The sequence below is a fragment of the Manacus vitellinus genome, unplaced genomic scaffold, assembly GCF_001715985.3.
Source record: "Manacus vitellinus isolate BGI_N305 unplaced genomic scaffold, ASM171598v3 scaffold_5_pilon, whole genome shotgun sequence".
In the NCBI taxonomy this organism is placed as follows: domain Eukaryota; kingdom Metazoa; phylum Chordata; class Aves; order Passeriformes; family Pipridae; genus Manacus; species Manacus vitellinus.
In genome coordinates, this window is record NW_021940682.1 from 36,570,906 (window position 1) to 36,592,147 (window position 21,242).

General features: G+C 39.1%; 1 protein-coding gene across 2 annotated transcripts; it reads left to right on the forward strand.

Moving 5' to 3' along the window:
- The first annotated feature begins 1,959 nt into the window (after nucleotides 1–1,959).
- Nucleotides 1,960–19,962, forward strand: SLC38A4 (solute carrier family 38 member 4). 2 transcript variants are annotated; one of them, XM_018080703.1, is made up of 15 exons: nucleotides 1,960–2,181; nucleotides 2,950–3,028; nucleotides 4,308–4,423; nucleotides 7,462–7,535; nucleotides 7,660–7,752; nucleotides 9,164–9,242; nucleotides 9,334–9,416; nucleotides 9,528–9,586; nucleotides 9,969–10,247; nucleotides 10,372–10,451; nucleotides 11,541–11,641; nucleotides 12,612–12,736; nucleotides 15,334–15,478; nucleotides 16,297–16,394; nucleotides 17,814–19,962. In XM_018080703.1, the coding sequence occupies exons 1-15, from the start codon at nucleotides 2,063–2,065 to the stop codon at nucleotides 17,913–17,915; spliced, it is 1,632 nt and encodes a 543-aa protein (XP_017936192.1). In that variant the 5' UTR covers nucleotides 1,960–2,062; the 3' UTR covers nucleotides 17,916–19,962. The 2 variants fall into 2 exon arrangements, with proteins under 2 accessions (XP_017936192.1, XP_017936193.1); XM_018080704.2 differs by having other exon boundaries at nucleotides 1,991–2,181; nucleotides 2,955–3,028.
- The last annotated feature ends 1,280 nt before the right edge of the window (nucleotides 19,963–21,242 follow it).

Here is a 21,242-nt window from a genome sequence, read left to right on the forward strand (position 1 = left end):
AAATGTTTGACAAGACAATGTCCAGATTATTCTTATGCAGTAACATGTATTTCCAGTCAATTTTTCCTCTCTTTTCCAAATTGTGTTCACTGTGTTGCACAGACTTTCACCCTCAGCTTAATCTTTGTGTAGTTTAACTCCTGACAACTTTTTTGCTTACTTTTACCTCTGTTTCTCACCTCTTTGAAGACTTGTATTTTTTGGACTGCCACTTCTGGAAAAGACACTTCTCCAATAAGAGTTAGGCAGTGGTCACAGGGCAGATTTTACACTTTACCAGAACAGGAATAAGCAGTTAGATTTGTTTGCCTGACTTTTACACCACAGATTAAAAATAAGCATCAAGAATTGGAATGACTGTGTTTCTCAGACAGGGCAGCGTCTGCTTTTGAAGATAGTTCTGTGAATGGAACTATGGTTCTTAGGACTCCATCAGAGGTTTGGGGGAGGAAGCAAAGAGGGTCTTATTGTTTTTCTAACTCATGGAGTTATTCACATCCTGAGTGGGCAGAATACCCCAGCCACTGCGATGCAAATGCCAGCAGCTCTACCTTGATCCCTGAGTCACTCATCCCCTCACACACACTCTCTGTGAGACAGACACTCTCTCTGGTAGGAAATCTCCTAGTGCTTTGTGATATTGTTTTCCATTTTCAGTTGTCTTGTCTAGGTGAATGCTTTTAGTAAGAAGCAATGAATTTCACTTTAATTTCTGGCCTGGGGTCAGTATTAACCTCCAGGACTGAATTTCAAGTTTACATTTACATTTTAAAAACATGCACTCCAATATCTTGCCACTACAAATATGCTTGTAGATGTTCTTAAGAACAGCATGTGATCAGTAACAGAGAATAGAGATGATCTGGTCAAGCAGAAATGCAAAACCAGGAAAAAGGTTATTAAATAATTGCAGATTTAGTGTTGCAAAGAGCCAGACATGGAAATTACTTGTTGCGGTGTTTTATGCTATTGTTATTGTGCAATGCTGAGCTGCATTTATCATGTAATATTTATGAAAAATGTCATGGATCTGGCCAGTGTGCCTGATTGCAAGGCAGCAGGTAGAGGGTCAGGAACCTGTAACTCTGGCCATGAGCTTGCCAGCAATGTGCTCTCTGGTCTGTACTCACTCCCTTCACTGGTGTCCCCTCAACTGTGAATGGACATCTAAAATACCTCAAGGAATATCTTTGAGAAGGCAAAAGTATTGCAAAACTGCAAAATTTCTTGCACAGTCTTTTCCTCTTGAGTCTGGTTATGAGCAAATGAATCCATATGTGTATCTACAGAAAGGTCTGTAACATGCAGCTGCTGAAATCCCAGAGGTGAAGTTCCCTTTGTAAATTTGGTTTGTACAGTTTTATTTGGCCCATACAGAAATAAAGAGTTGAGTATCATATGATTTTCAAAAGACAGGAATTTTTCTAACAGGATCAAGTAAGAATTAAACGCATGTATACTGAAAACCAGAAACTGATCTATCAGAACTGCACCTCCCAGTCATCAAAAAGTGATCATACAGAAATGCTCACATCTGTCAGACCCCAGTGAAAGGGGCAAGTCTACAATACATTTAAACCTGTGACAACAATAATCTTACGAGACTGGGAAAGCCTGCTATACTCCTTTTTTACAACAAGCATTTCTGCATCCCCCTTCCCTAGAAATTCAAAAGAAGCAGTTCAGGAAATTGTTTTCTGCTGGCTTTGTATTTTTGCCAGGTGCTGGACACCCACTGTGCATCTGTTGACCTGGCACTTTACCATTTTAAGGGAGAAGGAGGGCCAAGTGCTGGCATATAAAGGAACTTCTATGCTTGCCCAGAATTTTCCCAGTCTGTAACAGTTTCTCCTCTTAATGCTATTATCAAGATCAAACCAACACCAAACAATTCACACTGGTTTATCTAATTTGAAGAAAATTCTAATGAGTTCTATTGTCTTTTGTTTGCACAACAGAGTGTTCTGGCAGTCCCTGCATGACAGAGAGGTGCAAGCACACAGCACGGTGCTGTTTACCTTGAAGAAGCGAGTGTGTGTACTGAAAAGCACTGACCTCTCTAATGGATCGTATGGAGCTGCAAAAAGTCAATATTGAGCTTGATGACCAGAGCAACAGTGGGGAAAGCCTCGAAGACAACTACACAGAGCTGGTTGATTCAGAAAAGGCTGCAATTAGGAGGTAAGCATTTAACTGTTCTGTTAAGGCTAGAAAGCAGTAATCAAAAAACAAGCTTCACTAATGGCATCTGGGACAGTTTTCCCACAGTGATGACCCTCCCCATTCTATGCTCTGGAGGACAGTGCACCCAGCACAGCCAAGGTAGCCCAGGTCCCTCCTTGCCACCACCTGAAGTGATCTCTGCAGGCTCCCAGCCCCTTGGCAATTTCCAACCACTCCGGTCAGATAGTACACACGTAAATTAATATACTCTCAGAGCAGCGCAACCTGAGCAGCTCAGTTCTCCCACAGGGACAGTCCACCCTCAGGTGATCCAGCAGAACCCCCCAGAGCAGTAGCACCTGCATGATCTGAGAAAGACATCTCAAAAACAGCCACTGGCTTCCAGCTCTCAGCTCGCTCCACCCCCCAGCACATCTCTCCAACAGGGCAGTTGCAAGGTGCTTCGTTACTCCGATGTGAAGTATATGCTCAGCTTTAGCACACTGCTGTATGGAATTCTACTTTCCAACATCTACAATCAGATATAATTTGAAGATTACTGGGTTTAAAACTAAATTCCAAGGCAAAGCAAAGATCTATTAAACATGCCATTGGACATGAGAATCTTACAGGAGAACAGTGTTTTTCTGAAGGATTTTTAAATATTTATTGCAATGTCAAAGGAAAGTTTCCACTAATGACAAAGGGCACTACTAGAATAAAATATGTATCATAAACCTTATCTAATATTTTCTTATTTTTCTTTGTGTTCAATCCATTTGCTAGTGAAGATGCAGAAAGTCAGAAGTTCCTTACAAATGGATATCTGGGTAAAAAGAAACTGGAAGACTATAATGAAGAATATGTAAGTTTTATTCATTTTTAGTGAATTAATGAATAATTACAAAATAAATCTTATTGACCTGAATCTTTTTTTCAAAACTTCCAGTAAACAAAGTTACTCTTGAGCTCAATCAGCATAATTTTGGCTTTCAAATAAAAGCATTTTCTAACAGTTAGTGCAACAAAGCCTTTCTGTTGTCTTACAAGTAAAACTGGGTCTTTCTTTCACAAGTAATCAGAAAAATCATTGAGATCACACTTGAACTTTGGTAGAACCCATGTAATCTCACCTGTGTTCAACCAGTGTGGGTCTGCATCCATTTTTCTAAAAAGACATTTGGTTCAGAGGGACTTTGTTACTCCAAAAGTCAGATAGATCTGGGCCTCAGTGCGTGCGTGCTTGCATTGTTTGTTTCCAGCATCAGTGTAAATGAATACACATCCAGCTGCATTGCTTTAAGGAAAGGACATTCTTGTTTTGGCTTTATGATGCTGAGCATTACATGCTTAGCGCACCTCCCACTCCTTAGACAACTCCATGTGAAAGTGGAAGCACAGCACCAGTTCCTGGGGTGTGCACAAGGGTACCTGTCCGCTCAGGATTAAACTTTATTCAGTGTTCATGACTTTGGTGAAAAGAAAACATTATTTTATTGGTTGTGTTACAGGTTTTATTAGGACTGATCACATAAAACCAAAATAAGTTATTTGTGATTGTAAGCTAAAATTAAGAGCCATATTCCCCCTTTTTCTTTTCCAATTGATGTCAGTTGTAACTCAGTCACACACCATCCTCCCTCTCCTAGGTTTTGTCCTCTTCCACTCTCCTGCCTCCAGTCCCAGACACTCAGCCCTCATTTTTTCCCCCTAGACACACTTTTATTTCCCCAGAGAAAGAAGCACATCCTACTCAAAGAAAAATTCAAAAATCAATTTTATTAAGTTTAAAAAAAAATCCGATTTTTTAAAATCAATAAGTGGGTAGTCTATAAGATAGCAGCATATATTTCTATAGAGGCTAGCCAACACAACTGTCACCTCAGTCACCTGTCAGGAATGTAGCCCTCCTCCCCTCTGAGACAACTGAAGAATGGGAAGAGGCAAACACTACCAGCGTAGCTGTCTTTGGGGGTAAAGAGACTCCTTATGATGGCAAGCATCTGTGGACTCAGGAACCTTGAAAAACTCCACCTCTAAAGATCAAGAGAGCAGTACAGGGAAATCCAGCAATGAGGATGATTAGTCTGTTGTGCTCAGTAAAATACAAATTAATTGCCATTTTCTGGTTTTGCACCCAACAGCATGCAGGTAGAATCTCCTTTGGAATGTCCTCATTCAACCTCAGCAATGCTATTATGGGCAGCGGCATCTTAGGGCTCTCCTATGCTATGGCCAACACAGGAATTATCTTTTTCATGTAAGTACATAGAAATAAAAGCAAATAGAATATAAGAACAGAGCTGGCACTGAAGCTTTTATGGTTAGAGAGGTATGTTAAGCTTGTTTTGTTAGCTGAAAGGTTTTGTAAGATCATCTGTAATTAAACCATTTTAGCTTCACCACAAGGAACCACTGCTGAAAAGCCTTTTTTTCCCTGTATTTTAGACCTCTTCTGTATCAGGAACACAACTGTGAATTGATTCTGTGCAGTCAAAAAACAGAAGGAAAGAACAGTATACTGGTCCTAAAATAAAGATAGCAATCTCGCTGGTTCATTATGGGATCTCAAAAAGGGAATTAAATCACCCATAAATATATTTACACCATTCCAACTATCTAATCACTATGTAGAAATAGAAGAAGAATTTTCAATATAATCTGAAATAGCAACATGCTTTGAATGTAAATGCATTCACAGATTTATCCAGATTTAATGTTGCTCCCTCAAGTCTATTTCTACACAGTGTGCACAGATGAAAGCAATGGTATGTGGCTGGCAGTATCTATACAGAATGGGTTTTGATAGACAGTGACAGATAGCCATGGGAAGTTTTTTAATTGATGGCTAACCTCTGTCTCATCTTAATGAGACAGACTAAAAAAAAAATGTTGCTTTTCTTTTTTTAATAAGTGGTTTTAATTTTAACTGAAACCTTAATTTTAAACTCCCATGAAACTGGAATAAAGCATGATGGTGTTAGGCCATTGTTTCACATTAGTGAAATGTAGCAAGCCTTTAAACCAGGTTACTTGGCTGTTTTTATATCACTTCCTGCTTGTGAAGACTGTGTAGCTACAAGAGAAACAGCATTTGAAATACCACATGTAGATTCCAGTTGCTAAGAAACATCTCCTCTTTTGCCAGTAGAATTTTTAACTGAAAATTATTTATATATTCAAACACTGTTCTGGGTAAGTGCTTCATAACACCTGCACTCTACTGTCTTAGACATAGTATTTACAGATCAAAAATGGAAGCTGGTTCTAAAATTGACTGCATCAGGGTTAGAAAAATGTAGGATTCTTTTTTTCTCCAGCTTTCTCTGAGCACTTGTACTAACTAGTATGTCCATGAACTATCACTGGAAAGAAAACTATGATATGTTAAGCCTCACTAGTTGGGGAAAAAACATTAGCTTTGTAATATTGCTATTTTTAAGCTCTGTTCATTCACCTAGGTGGCTAAAAAAAAATCTGATATGAGCCTAATGACATTAGCTCTGTTAGCAGTGCTAGAGCAGGGAGTAATGCTAAAGCACTACATGGAGACTTAAACAACCAAAAAAAGGGCGTCTCCACCCAGAGCTTGCTTTCTTTTCTGTCTTATTTCCATATTTCCCGCATGAAAACATTCTCCCTTCCGGTAGACGAAGGAGTTTTATTTAAAAGCATAAACTTTTTGTGGAGGTTTTTTCCCCCATGACATGTATCCACTTGCTGGAAGTTCCTCTGTTTTCACAGATCACATTAGTGTTACCGGGACAGAAAAATACCATCTACCTAAATGGAACCTGCTGGACATTAATTCTAATTTAGGTGATACTGGCAGCATTGTCTAAATTTTTTGTAATTTACTATTCTCATGTTGCTCAAGCGCTCTCGTGATGGAAGATATCCTACAGGGTGAAGCTAAAAGGAGGGTTCCTAAAATTCAGAAGCTTTCCAGAAGTTCCCATTACATTCCTCCTGTGGAGGAGGTTTACAATGGCACATATTTTGCATGAGAGCATCACTTCTGTCTGGCATGATTTAGCAAGTGAAACCAGGAGGACTTTGTTTTACCCTACCTCATGTGTTAGGACATGGAAACATGAACAGCACGCTCCATGGGTTTCCCTGATCAAGAAGGTTGCCTTCTCAGCAGGATACACTGTGATCTCAGGCATGACTCCCCCTTACCATGTTGCTTGAGCCCACATCATGACAGGCAACTCTGCTCACACGAAGGCTGTAACACTGTCTGTCTCTCTCAAAGAGAGAAACTTCAGAAAAAATTGTGATGGTCTGGGGGCCATCACCTTGCCCCAGGTCCTAGGTCTGCTCTTAGATTGTAACTCATTTATGAACTTGGCTGTGTCTCCCATATCTGTACCAAACTGCATGTTCAGTGGGGTGGAAGGTGTGGGTTCAGCCATGGAGTAAGGCACATCTGTATTTCCTAGCTCTGTCACATTATCATCACATTCCCTTCTGCACCAGCACTTGTGCAGGCTGCTGACAAGACGATTATGGTAATAAGATGTGGTGCCCACAGTGTTGTGCCCTGAATATGTCATACAAAGCTACATTTTTCACCAGCACTTTCTGAGAGGCTGAAATCACATAGGATGCAAATGTTGTGTGGAAGGAGCATGGCAGTAATCAGAACTAATGAATTCAGACACCAGTACCTTCAAGCAGACTAGACTAGAAGACTTAGCTACAAGTGCTCCAAGAGCAGGTTTTCCAGTATCATGCCATGCTTTAACATTATGTAAAGTTTTTAATGTACTTGCACAACAGGCTACTAAACTCTGCTTCACAATGATATGGCAGAAGCCAAAAGCAGTGACCACCCAGGAGGCAGCAGTGAAGTGTTCACAATCATGGTTTGGTTTTGGTTTGGGTTTGGGGTTTGGGTTTTATTTTTGGTGACAGCTCTGAGTAAGGAGACATATGAAATTGAGAGGTCAAGGAGAGGGTAAGAGTCCAAAGACCATATTCTCACATAGAAATTCTGTTTACTTTAGTAGGATATTGTTAAGATACAAGATTCTGTCCTTGTGGAATAGCACAGAAGTGGCACTTACTGGATTTAAACAACCCTTCAGGGGCTTTTGGAGTGCATAAGGTGCAACTGTACTCACAAGTAAGCTACAGTTGACACTTATCTCTTCATTTAGCACTGGGAGACCAAAGAACAAACACGCTGAAAACTATTTATATGTTTAACCTCATGAAAATGAGCAAGTGTAAGTTCAAATCCACTGCCTCTGATGTCCTGCTTAGGATTCTAATTTCTGCTTTGCTTTACAGAGTTTTGCTGCTCAGCGTAGCAATACTGTCACTCTATTCCGTCCACCTCTTACTGAAGATATCAAAAGAAGGAGGTATGAGGAGCAGGCTGTGGCTGATAGAGAGTCCCTGCTGCACGTATTTTACCTTGGAATGCAATTCATCAAGTATGCAGTGGCTCATGGGGTTTTTTTGTTTTTAATTTTGCTTTTCTTTCAGGATCATTAGTATATGAAAAACTGGGAGAAAAGGCATTTGGCTGGCCTGGGAAGTGTGGTGTTTTCATTTCGGTTACAATGCAGAACATTGGAGGTAAGGGAAAGAATTTTCTAGCTTTTAATACTTTTCTACAAAACACAAGTGCTTTTTCCCCTCTGCCTATCTAAATGGCATTAGAGTTGAGCCAGATACAGCATACACTGTATTACAAAAAGAAAGGACATGGGAGATTTGTGTCACTGATTCAGCTACCCGACACTTCAGTGTCTGGTGAAAGACAGTTACCTGGGATCTCTCCATGGCCAGTGAAAAGGCTTCAATCATGGCTAAAGTGGCCTGGCTGACTGTCCTCCAGGAACTGACCATTTCTCTTTATTGAGCACAGCTCAGACTCAACTAGATGTTCTTAACATCTAGTTGAATGATCCGCTTCAACTTAGAAAAGATTAGTCCCATGTAAAAGGAACAGCACATGGTTCTGTCTTCTCTATAAAACACTCTCCAGTAGTTCATTTTTCAGCTTAATTCTCTCCTTGAAATAACAGTTGGGTTGTGTTCTCCTGAAGATGCTGTGTGTTTAAAGTATGTTTTTAATGTATTCACCTGCAAAGATACCTCCTGTGAAACACCTATCAAGTAATCTTCATTGTCTGAGAACAGGAGGCTGTTTACTTACCAATACAAATAGTAGGGATAGGACTGTATACTCATGCAACAAAGCTTGTTTCCTTTTACTATCCTGGAAGAAACCTTTTAGGAGATGTAGTTCACGTCTCTCTACTGCAAAAGACTTTTGGATTTTGTTCATAAAAGCTGCTATTCTGTGGTCTTCCTTTCCTTCCTCAAGCCTAAATATCAAATTGGTTGAATTCAGGAATGAAGCACGCTTCCCTATTAAAGAAGAATAGCTGTTTCTCTTGTCCTTGTCTAGACTGATTTATAGGTCTCCAGAGATCTCTCTGTGGCAAACATAAAATAACTGAAAAAAGTATTCCTTTTGGAAGTACATTTAAATAAGGTGTATAGAAGTCCACTCTTCCATCAAGAATCTTGACGACTAGTTGTTTTCTTTATACATGGAGAAGATTATCAGAAGAAAGAAGTTGAAAATAGGGAGGATAAGATAGCTGAAGAGATCTGGAGGCAGTAACATCTTAAGTTACTACAGAATGGGGATGGAGAGCATCTATTGGAAAAACAACATTTACAACAAAAAAGTAGAAGGAAAAGTTAAGAGTGGTTTGAGTATACTGTTAATTCAGTAGTAACTGTATTGCATTCTAATACAATAATGTCATTCTAATGTCATTCTGATGTCATTCTAATGTCATTCAAGACATGTTCATAACAATTTGCAGGTCACACCATTTATTTAGTCACACTTTCATTTGAACAAAACTCATTTCTCTACTTTTGCAAAAATCTTTTTCTTTTTTTCTTTTTTTGGAACTACAGTTTTCCCTGAAGGTGTTTATTTTTTTAGCTTGTTTTTTTTTTTTTTCAGCAATGTCAAGCTACCTCTTTATTATTAAATATGAACTTCCAGAAGTCATCAGAGCATTTATGAAACTTGAGAATTCTGGGTAGGTACCTTTTCCCAACTTGAACCTCAGATGAAAATTTTTCACTTTGATGTCAATGATGTTTGTTGTTATTTTTATTTCTCCTCTTTAGAGAATGGTACCTGAATGGGAACTACCTCGTCATACTTGTAACAGTTTTGATTATTCTTCCCCTCTCCCTTCTAAAAACCTTAGGTAAGCTTAATGTACTGCTTAAGCTCCTGTCTTATTTCTATTAGGATTGTGAATTTATATGTAGCTGAACCGGTTTCTTTTTTGTTTTGTTTTGTTTTTCTTACTACACAGGTTATCTTGGTTATACAAGTGGATTTTCGCTGACCTGTATGGTTTTCTTTGTCAGTGTGGTAGGTGGCTGTTTGGGTATTGTCTCTAAGCAAATACAGAACCTGCAAACCCTTAAACACTGTTATATTTCTTACCATGACAATTTAATGTGGATGTTAGAATAGCATCTGCAAGTGAATCAAATCAACAAGCCTATTGCTGAATGAAGTCAGAATTAAGAAATCCAGTTTAAAAAACACTTGAGAATAAAAAATAAAACAGGACAACAGCAAAGGCAAATTAGCAACAAATATTTGTGAGAAGTAGAAGTGGTAACACTTGATTTCTTGCTCTCTCTATTTCCCCTCTTCTGTGTGCCTGTTTATACTTCTGTTGGAATACCCCAGGTGTGTAATCACCTACACTGGTACTCTTCTGATGACATAGTCTACTCTTTTGTAGGTAATCTTCAAGAAATCCCAAATACCCTGTCCTCTCCCCGTCATGGACCATGGGGTTGAAAACTGGACCACCACCAATAACACAGTGCTAATGCACCTGGTCATGTTACCAAATGAGTCACTTGGCTCTGGTGTGAATTTCATGATGGACAACACAGCTGGGCACTTGCCAGGCCTTGAGGAACCAAAAGATACCTCCCCCAAAAGCAGTGTAGAATATGAAGCGCACGGTGACAATAGTGACAAGTGTCGGCCAAAATACTTTGTGTTCAACTCACGGGTAAGGGAGATTCTGTGTCTTTAACCATTTAACCACTTTAACTGTACTACAGCTAAATTGCTGGCTGCCAAAAGTCAGAGGTGCAGCCATGACCATTCTTACTAATGGGAGCTTTATTTTACAGACTGCCTATGCAATACCCATCCTGGCATTTGCATTCGTATGCCACCCTGAGGTGCTACCAATATACAGTGAACTAAAAGAGTAAGGTTCTTAAATTTTGTCCAATACTTCCAGTTAACCAAAGCTAGAGATCATTTTCTACATGTTACCTCTTGACTGCAGGTGTATAAACACCCACATGATAATGATTTATTGCTTACCACAGAAAGCAGACATTGGCTTTGCGTTGACCTTATAGTCAGATATTGGTGACAGAGAACCATTGCATTGATCAATATTTACTTAGGAAAGGAGGAATCTGGACAGTTCTTTAAAGGATGTGAAATAAACTGGGGAATTTGGTTGCACTCAGGGAGATAATTCTTGTTTCTAATAATATTTTAATGAGTTCTGGGTCAATTGTTACTTACTCTTAAAGTTTCTTGGGGTGCTATTGGTTTGAGTGTCTTACATAGTCTCTTCACCCAGCCTAATTTGCTTGAGAAATATCAAAAATCAAATACACGTGCTTAAATCAGCACAGAGTTGATAGGTGGGAAGCACTAATCAAAGGCATTTGTTGAACAGCAAAAAATACATTACAGGAGGGTGTGCTGCAAAACGCAAGGAGGCTATGAATCATTACCTCCTATTTCAGCAGGTTTAACCTCAGAAGCAATAAAAATTCACAGATAACTTGAAACATGCTTCCAGGTCCTATAAGATGAAGATTGTCTTTAACCAAAGGATTTATGAAGAAAGGATTTGACCTGCAAGGGGTTCTTGAACCTGCAGAACAGCCCTATGTAGATATAAGGGTATGTTCATACAGAGCTGGCTAAGAGTTCTTGTCTATTCTTACTATCAGTCCTGTAATTTTAGCCCCTCCATTTTTTTTATTTAAAATACACCATTTGAGATTGATAGTTAATAAATAATGATATACAAAATAGTGTGACACGTGTTATGTTGCGAGTGAGAAAGCAATAGAAATGGAGTTTCAACACATTTTTTATAAGTCTATGATGCTCTACACAGAGCTGTAAAGTATCAACAGCTCTGTGTAACCAATATAGTTGCTATGAACTTACTAGCCAGGGAGGATATGTTAGAAAGCTAAGATGCTTCTGAGTACTTCTTGTACAAATAGAGGCTTTATAGGACTGTTACTCTCTTTCTTTTGTACTTCAGTCGCTCCCGAAAGCGGATGCAGAATATCTCAAATATCTCCATCACTGGCATGCTTATCATGTATCTTCTGGCTGCCCTCTTTGGATACCTTACCTTCTACGGTAGGTCAAAACCCTGTTCTCTGCAGAATTTTCCCTGTCATTTTAAAGCAGGTAAGCTGGTTCTATCTCAGAGGTCCAAGTATTAATGTATTTTTATGGGCCCGAATCCAAGTGTAAGCAACATTCAATTATAATATGCAGTGTGTAATTTCCTGAATGATCTGTGGCACTTCTCCGGCTGTCAGACAACCTCACCTGTGAGAAACTCAGAGGCATCTACCAGGGGGACCAGTTGCATATCTCTTGGTTTTGTGAACTCAGACAAGAAGCTGCTGTAAACTTGGCTCTTGGCAAAGGCCAAGAGTGACTGTACTAAAAATACTCTAGAGCTTAACAGTTTTACATGACACTATTAAGTGCTACTCAATCTGGCTCTGACACCACTAGTTCAGCTTCATCTATGCTGAAAAACAGGTGCAAATCATTCTAGTGTAAAAAAATATGGATGAGCTAGACTAACTGATAGGCAAACAGAGAAGCCCCTCTATTAGCACACCATTTTATGCAAACGCCACTTCTTTTTAGCTTGTTAGTTCCTCCATGCAGCAAAGAAATGAATGATACAGCACAGTCTTCTCCGTATCACTGGGCCAAGAGAGCTCTGTCTGAGAGCTGGGACATGTGGGTAGAGGTCAAAGGGAGATGTCACCAGTTTGGTTGTTTCATATTTCATATCACAGAAATTATTTTTACTTCAGGTTCTACATTCACTTAATGTCTTTCTCAAAGTCATCCCAAAGATACTAGAGTACAAAGCATCACCTCAGAGCTGTATTACTCTCATCATCTGGGAATGATGGACTTGTATCAGTCACAGTGGGAAAATTCCTCTTTCGTATCTAGCCCATAACATGTATCTAATGACAGCAGCTGGGTTAAAGCTAATCTTATCTGGCTGCAGTACAAAGATCCTTTTGCATGTTCAGGTATTGCTTAAGTGATTTAGCTCCTTTCTGTTTCCTTTTTGCAGGAGAAGTTGAAGATGAGCTACTTCATACATACACTAAAGTGTACACCTTCGACACCCTCTTGCTGTCAGTTCGTCTGGCAGTGCTGGTGGCTGTAACCCTGACTGTACCCCTTGTCCTTTTCCCTGTAAGTAACACAGTTGCTTAAGCTGAAATCAAGGCTAGCCCATATACACTGATTGTATGCGCTCAGCACAGGCAGATTTTAACATTGAAGAAAAATAAGCCTGAGTTTTTACTTAGAAGGGTCTTAGGTATGGACCTTAGGCAGTTTGGGTTGCAAAATTTGAAAGACTGAAATAAATCAGTCTTTATAAACAAATCAGGAATGACTTCTCTGTCTCTCTGGCTCTTTCTGTACTATATTTATCAGAGCAGTGCTAAGTACCAAAGACGGGGATATACTGAAACCACTTACGAGATTTCCTAATAGAGACATAGGCACCTACTATAGCATCCAAACTCAGGACAGACATGTGAATCTCAGGTCACACATTGTGCAGGGCTCCCAGATCCAGCTGCCAAAGCAGAGGGACAGAGGCCTCTGTTCACCTTACATGCTTCAGTCTATGGACAGGGGAGGAAGCTAAATACCAGAACACAGAGGCATACAAGACTCAGCCATATAGTCAGTTGTCTGAGCAAAGTTTGGAGCTTCTGTGTTCTCTTCACAAGGAAAAACAAAATACCCACAGTAACAGGGACAGAAAGACACGGGTAAACAAACTGCTCTGAAGAGGGACTGAGCCTCCTCAGGGATCAATCTCCCCTGAAGAGCAGACCTCTAGGCTCCTGAATGTATAAAAATGTCTGTCATGCCTTCTCTGAGCTGCTATGCAGCAGGGGAGAAAATAGCTGATCCTGGTGATTAGGTTTTGGGAGGCTGGTGTGTCGTTTGTATGGCACGTACAAGCCCAGCATCATGCTGCCAGAGGGCTCCCAGCAATCCACGTCACACCATAGGGTTCCCATCTGATGAGAGCAGTAACCCTGGCGTCCTGTTGCTCTGTTGTCCTGGATGCAGTGCATGCTCTGTGTAGATACTCTTTCCAGGCTTGCTGACAAATGCCTTAGAGCAGTGATCACTGTTCAATGTTGCCAATCAAAAAGAAAGGTCTGGTATAAAGGACCCAGAGTGATCGGTTCTTGTAGCTTGGAGAACGCCAGTGCTCTGCCTTAAATGTCATGTTTAAACTAGTGGCTAAATGTTTAAATTAGTCTTAACAAACTGGTTACTCTTCATGGGAAAACGAGCTAAGGGCATTGCAAAAGCCTCTCTCTGTCAGATGTAGCATTTTTCCTTTTAACTTTCTGTAAAATCATTTTTATATCTGAATAGTGTGTGAAGTCCTAACATTTACATACCACAGCACTAATTTTTCTATTAAGAGGACTCCTGAGAAAACATCATTTTCTTGTAAGCCAGAATATCAAAGAGATTTACACAGCCTATTTGGACAACCAGCACAGCAGATATTATTACTCCAAATAAGCAATATAATTGTAACAACTATTTTTTTAATGAATTACTGCATTTGTATTTTCTCAAAGTAGTCAGAGTTTTTTCTTTAAAAAAAATTAATTTCATTGTTAAAAAAAAATTAATTAACTGTAGAGCTACGTACCATTAGTCACTGTAAAACTTACAATTGATAAATCCTCTTTAAGGACTATGTCACAGAAGGTATAATGGAGAAGATGCTAAGAGTAAGTGCACAGAAATGTAGGCAGCAGTTTTTTGCTGCAATAAAGCTGTTTTACACCAACTCAGAGGCTGGAAAAAATATTTGCAATCTGCTTCCCTCTTCCTAATATTGGCTCACATCAACCTGAAAAACATAAAATACAAAATTCATGCTGTGTTTTCAAGCGATGGACTTCAAGTCTGATAGAACCCCATACATTTATTCAGCTGCCAAACTCACCCAGAAACAGTTGTACAGTTGTATGTTATTTTAAAAGAATGAAACAGAAGTGGGTTTAGAGCTTTTTTACAGTGTAAAAATATTGTTGTTCAATTTCTACATTTCGAATTTTAAGTTAATCATGGTACTTGAGAGTAACACTATCTCCAGCCACCAAATGGATTTGCTTTTGACCTTTTTCCTACTTACCACCTTTTATGATGAAAAGGCAAAAAAATTCTGTGTTGTGTGAGAAAGTCAGTGGAGCAAAAAGGATCCTCTGCAACAGCTTTTAGGTTTATAATTTCCAAGTGGCACTGAAAAATATGCTTTTATTTTCCGATATGTGTATGTATATATTTGATGAAAGTAAAACAACAGCTTCCTCTTTCTCTCAGAAAAGTAAATGATAGAACTCCTGTGGGATTTTCAGAGGGATCTGGTACAAGAATACAGCAACTCCTATTTCACACATGCATTTTTTGCCTACTGATCAGTATTCATAGTGGGGGTTCTTTGGGAGTTTTTTTGCTGATATTAGCATCTTTCAGTTGAACAGATTTCATGTCCCTGATTTTACACCCTATTTACTTGATTTTCTTCTACACTGCAAATATTTGAGTTTCTGCATTAAACCGTGAACCCAGTTCTCAAAAACCTACATCAGAGTGAGACTACATTATGGGAATCAAAGACTGAAAACACATTTTTTTCAGTCAGAATTTCTTACTGCAAAAGTACTTAATATAGATCATTTTTAAAAGTGAAAAGCAAAGAAAAATTAATCATTTTACTTTTCCTGCTGGTTTTCATCTTGCAGATCCGTTCATCTATCAGTGCGTTGCTGTTTCCCAGAAGGCCATTCAGCTGGATAAGACATTTCCTGGTTGCAGCAGTAATTCTGGCTTTTAATAACCTGCTTGTAATTTTTGTTCCAACTATTAAAGACATCTTTGGATTTATTGGTAGGTTTCATAAACACTTTGTTAATTCTTTTTACATATTTACATTCATGGACTGAGTGACAGTCTCAGTTTGGGTCTTACAGTATACTATAAACACAGATTAAAGTTAAAAGGCATATACAACTGACACACAAAGCTAAAGGCTACCCAATTTTGTTGCTACCTTGCATGAGGCACAAGGAATCCAGTAATCCTAGTATGAAAACAGGTAAGGAATCCCCGTTTTGACAAAAAGGTCGTTCAATGCATATGGAGGAGTGGGAAATCACCTTTGGTTTTCAAGCACCTTTAGGCTGAATAAAATGTATTGACTTCCAAACTGTGACATAAGAAAAATGAGAAAAGTGACACATTTATTTTGACATTCACAGTTCTCTCCCTACCTCTTTCTTTTGGTCAATTTTGGCCTTTGACCAAAGAAGCGCATGAAAAGCCTCTGTGCTCTGAGCTGCTTGAAGACTCACGGATGCAGATGTCCTTGAGAAAGACACCTCCATGGGCTTTCTGCAGCTGGTTTGCTCCTCTCGGACTGTTGTGCCTGGGCCACCATACTGGGCTCTGCTGAGCAGAGAGGAGTAGGCACTTCCTAGTCACAGTTTGAAAAAATCCTCTCAGTAACAAGTGTCTCTTCAGGCCCTGAGCACTCAAATAAGTGTTTGGACATCTACAGCTCTCCATGAATGCTGTCTACAGAGTGAATATTTTGTGTGCAGCTGGGTTTGGAAGAGCAGCTGCCTTCCCACATGCTCTCTTTTGCAGGTGCACCACAATGCTTTTCTGACAGATGGTGCAGTACTCAGCTCTTCTCTCTCTTCCAGGAGCCTCTTCTGCTACGATGTTGATTTTCATCCTCCCTGGTGCCTTCTACCTGCGTCTTGTTGAGAAGGAACCCTTGAGGTCTCCCCAGAAGATCGGGGTAAGAGACCTGGCAGCAATTGCAAAAAGAAGTGTGGGAGGGTGTGTGCTTTGCACTGGTCACAAATACACAGACCTTTGACTTGCAACATGTGGCAGTTGCTCATAAATGCTAGCATTTATGCTAGCATATAGGTTGGATAGCGTGATTCACCACAGATTTCAGGAGCTGAAGCCTTTTGTGCCCTACTACACCTGATACACAACACTAAGTGTTTAGGATAAAGTGTCTCTTAACAACTATAAAAATGCATTTATTTAATCCGATCTAAGGTCTAGTTAACACCTGCATTTACATAAATAGCACCAAGACTAAGTAAGTGTATAAGGAGCTGTTGGTTCATGTTAGAGGGCCGGCTGTGGATTAACAGGAAGATTTGAGGTCAAGGTTAAGATCGAAATTGTACTGCAGAGATAAATAAGTAATAGTGATTTCCCCTCTGAGACAGATCCACACACCTACAGAAGACATATATGAAGGTCTATCATTTATGCAGAGAATGTGTCTATATGTCATGCTGGACTACCACAGCAGTACCTTTCATCCTGAACATCAATAACTGTCTGCACATTTAACTATCACCAAGGAAATATTCTTTGAAAATTTAATCAGAAAGGTTATTAGTTAAATATATATGCAGGGACATAATGTAAACAGATGAGCATATATATATCGATATACATGTTCACAAAAAACATGGAAGTTAACCAATACATACTGCAAGCATAAAAGAAGAGGTTTTTTATGGTGAAATTATTTCTACCATGACCTTTGAAGCTGTTATTCCAGAGAGACTGAATATTTTTTCATGTCTCCTTGTTTACTCTCCATGTTGCTGTGTGTTAGGCACATCCAGAATTTCACACCCTGCACTGAGATTACATACAATATTCATCTTTGTGCTGCAAGGCAGAATAATGTAAAGTGTGGACAGATTATGGTAAACTAAAGCCCCAATAAAGCAAAGAGTGACTACAAGCACCTAAATCACTTGAATATGCACAGATATACCTTTAAATAAGAGATATGGACTTACCTGATTGGCTAACAAGGATAAAATGGATTAACTCTGAAGCTGTTCTTAATGTCAGAGACTATGATCATGTATTGAAAATTCATCAATTTTTAAAGAAAAAAAAAAGCTGTTCCTGTGTTATGTTCTGTATTATTGTTCACAGTAGCAAAATGGGTTGTCTTCAGATCTAGCCTTGTAAAGTCTGAGTCTCTTGGACTGAAATTCACACAGGACTAACTCTGATTTATGTAACCCTGTATGACATTGCTTGGGTTTTAGTCACAGAGAATGACCCAAACTCAGACCCTGGGTGTTATATAAATGTGGCTCCAGTGGGACAGTCTGTGAGCTACAGCCTGCTCAATCACTTGTTTTATTAATAAAATTTTATTTTTGAATTGCAGGCTCTGATCTTTCTCATAGTTGGCATAATCTTCATGATTGTGAGTATGACTCTTATTGTAATGGACTGGATTTACAATCCCCCAAGTTCCAGACATCACTAACCTGTGGAGACAACCAAGTGCTTTTTATAACATAAATATTTGTATTGTGTGCTCTGAAAAACATCTAAATGGGATTGTTATTCCTGGCTAGTAACTGCAGTACTTTGAAAACAGTTTCTGGTAAGGTCACAAGAACCCAATGGAGTCTATGTCATCCTTTTCAATAAGGATCATTATTTATGCATTAGAAACCTGAGCTTAGCATTTCTGGCCAGGTGAAATGAAATGTGTGGTGTGAATGCTTCCTATTTTCAGTACCAAAATAACTTTGTACATAGTCCTCAAAAATAGCTTGGTGTCACCCCTTTCAAAATCTCACATCATGATCATAACCACAGTTCCTAGAGCCTTGGAAAGATAATGGCCAGAAAACCAGATAGTGCCTTGTTCTCGACCTGGAGCTCATGGGAGTGGCTGCCCAGGTCCAAGAGAAAGGATACAGTTTCTGTAGGGGATCTGAAAGGTGACTCCTCACCTCCTGATAGACCAATCTGCCTATCAGAAACATGATGGCTTTGACAAGCCAGTGGGCAAGGCTGAGCATTAGATTTGTTGTCCAAATGCATCGCCGTTGACAGGTGATGTCTCGTCGTACGGAATAAAGCTCTCTGACACAGATTCTGTGTTGGAACACGTGCTTGAAGAACAGTTGAACATTTTCATTCTGTTGCTAAAGATGCCTGTGCTGGGAACATCAGACATTTCTGCTGTAGGTTTTTTTTTTCTTTACTTTTTTAATTGTTGTGTGAGCTTGCATCACTGAACAAGTTGTATCCTCTGTAGAAACATGTCTTCCACTCTCACAGGAATTTAAAGAGACCACAAGGTGTGGCAAAGCACTCTATGCAGTATTGTTCAGTACTTGTATATTTGATAAATGTCCAGTGCAGGAAACTGTAATTTGCTATACATAAAAATATATGTATTTATGTGCATAACTTTTGTTTTCCTCCAGTCATAAAAATATTACCCTGTGGTAAATGATTTTTGAAATTTTTTTATGTGTCACTTTGTTTTCATAGCCACACACTTAATATTGTTTTGAAGAAAACATATTGAATTAGGGGGTTTGTAAAAGGTTCATTTTTATTCACCATTGTGTAAAATATACCTGTAGCAAGTCACCTAACAGTTACCTGTGTAAAAACACATTCAGGTGTATGCTACTTATGTTACAATAAATTGCAAGATGTTTTCCTCTGGAGAATTTTTAATATGTTACTTAAAGTTCTGTATTGCCATTGTACACCAAAAATTTGGATAACTTGCTAGATTGCTGTACCTTAGCTTGCCTATGCATACACTAGCATTCAGCAACATCATATGTAATTAAGGTATGCAAAAGAAACCACATTGCTGACAATCTCAAGTGTATCATGCTATGCAGCTGTGCAAGACAGAAAAAAAAAGGTTATGTTCTGTGTTATATGGATGCTTAATTAACACTCAGACCATGTTTTGGGCTATGCTGTGGAGTACTCACTACATATGCTCTCTGTACACACCAGGGAAAAGTAGTACAGGGAGTGAGGGGGAAGGTAAGACTTGGTTTTATCATGCTTACATAAGTCCAAGCTCATGCAACTGGAGTTTTCATTTTCCAACTTCGAAATCTGTTGAGTACACACCTGTGAACTCAGAAGGCTATGAGGCACTTGGAAGTTGTCTCTGCTCTCTCCTTGGCTTCGCACAAAAATCTGTGTGTGTGTGTACATACAAATGTGTGTATACTCACAGATTAACTGAAAAAACATATCCATGCCAAATGCTACCTTTCTGGGTAGTATTGTATGCTCACTTGAGTACTGTATCCTTAATATACTGGGAAACACTTCCTCATGATTGCTAAGTCTGGTTTTGCATTTTTAAAGAAAAACGTGCCAGTAATATTTACCTCTGTTTTAAGCAAACTAATAAAAATAATGCTGCTTTATTACTGAAGAGGCCTTTAGCACGGACTGGAGTTAATAGTAGCACAACACCACACCTCTCTTCCTGATACCATTACTGAGAGTTATATGTATGAAATTGTAACTGCATCTTTGTATCAAAGCACGGATCATGACTGCAACTGCATGTAGTGACTTAGAAATTCATGTAGCCCACCGAAAACACAGATGACCTCAAGAAAAATAACAGAAGAACTATGGAACAAGGGCATAACTCACTGTGTTTTTATGGCTCAAAACTGTCACTGTCCAAAACAGAGGTAGAGAGGTTGTAAAATGTCAAGTTTTGAAGTTAAAGTACATTGGTCACAGTGATATGCAGCCACAGTGCACACTGAAAGTAAGGGCACTATTGCTCACTAACTTATTAGCACTTCTGCAAATGGCGGATGTTGGAGTTTCTTATTTGTTTTGTATTGTTGACAATAGGCCTGGTGAGGATTTTTATTACAAAACCATCTGTGGATGTATAATAAATTAATTTTTCAAATACTGTAGGTTTTTTTATTCTGTTTTAGGCTAGGAGAAGAAGGAATTTTTTTGCAAATCAAGAAGAGTCGAGGTGGTAACCTTAACACTGGCATTGCTATAACTGCATTCCCTTTTAAGAGAGAAATTTATGTATCCATGTATCTGCAGATGAGCAGGATGGCAGCTCCTTCATATAACAACCCTTTCACATTCCCTGTTCTGTATCTATGCATGGAGCTGCATAGACATCACCAGGTAAAGAATGGCTGCTCTTAAAAGTGGGGTTATCTATCAGAAACTGAATGTCTTTGGATTAACTGGGATACTCAGTATAGTCACTAAGTGTACTATAGGAGTAAATATAGTATATCACTAAGTATAGCATAGGAGCACGCACCAGATGGTACTGCTCTGTATAAATACTTCCTATGATTGCAGCTGTGGGTTTTCCTGCTGTTACATACTTGTCTGGTGTATAATTACAGCTCAGAATACACTGGTCTACACATACCTCCATCACCGATGAGCTCATGGGAGAAACATGGGGCCAGCCAGCATTTGCAACCTGCCAACTAATAAGGGAGGCACTGCAGACTCAGATGCATGATCAACAACTATGACAGAAACATCCGCCCTGATTTTCTCCTTCCCTTGTAGTTAGACATCCTTAATTCCTTGCAGCAGCAGCTTTGCTCTGTCTCGATGGTGCTTGAGGTATAAATTTCTAGTGGCAGGAGGCTGTTTTAATTAAACAATTACAATTGTTGCAAGTGAATGAGTGGAGTTAAAAGTAAAAGGTATGTCTTTAAGGACAAGAAAAAAAGCAATGAAAATGTATCAGAAATTTTAGTGGTCAAAGAGGTGTGTCATTAAATGAATGTGACAAGAATGCCAGAAGTGAATATAT

Excerpts from the sequence above, each read along its gene's own strand:
- SLC38A4 (XM_018080703.1), top strand. The coding sequence starts at position 2,063 with ATGGATCGTATGGAGCTGCAAAAAGTCAATATTGAGCTTGATGACCAG. Across the intron at positions 9,587-9,968 it reads TGGTTTTCTTTGTCAGTGTG|GTAATCTTCAAGAAATCCCA; the intron begins GTAGGTGGCTGT and ends ACTCTTTTGTAG. Across the intron at positions 15,479-16,296 it reads AGACATCTTTGGATTTATTG|GAGCCTCTTCTGCTACGATG; the intron begins GTAGGTTTCATA and ends TCTCTCTTCCAG.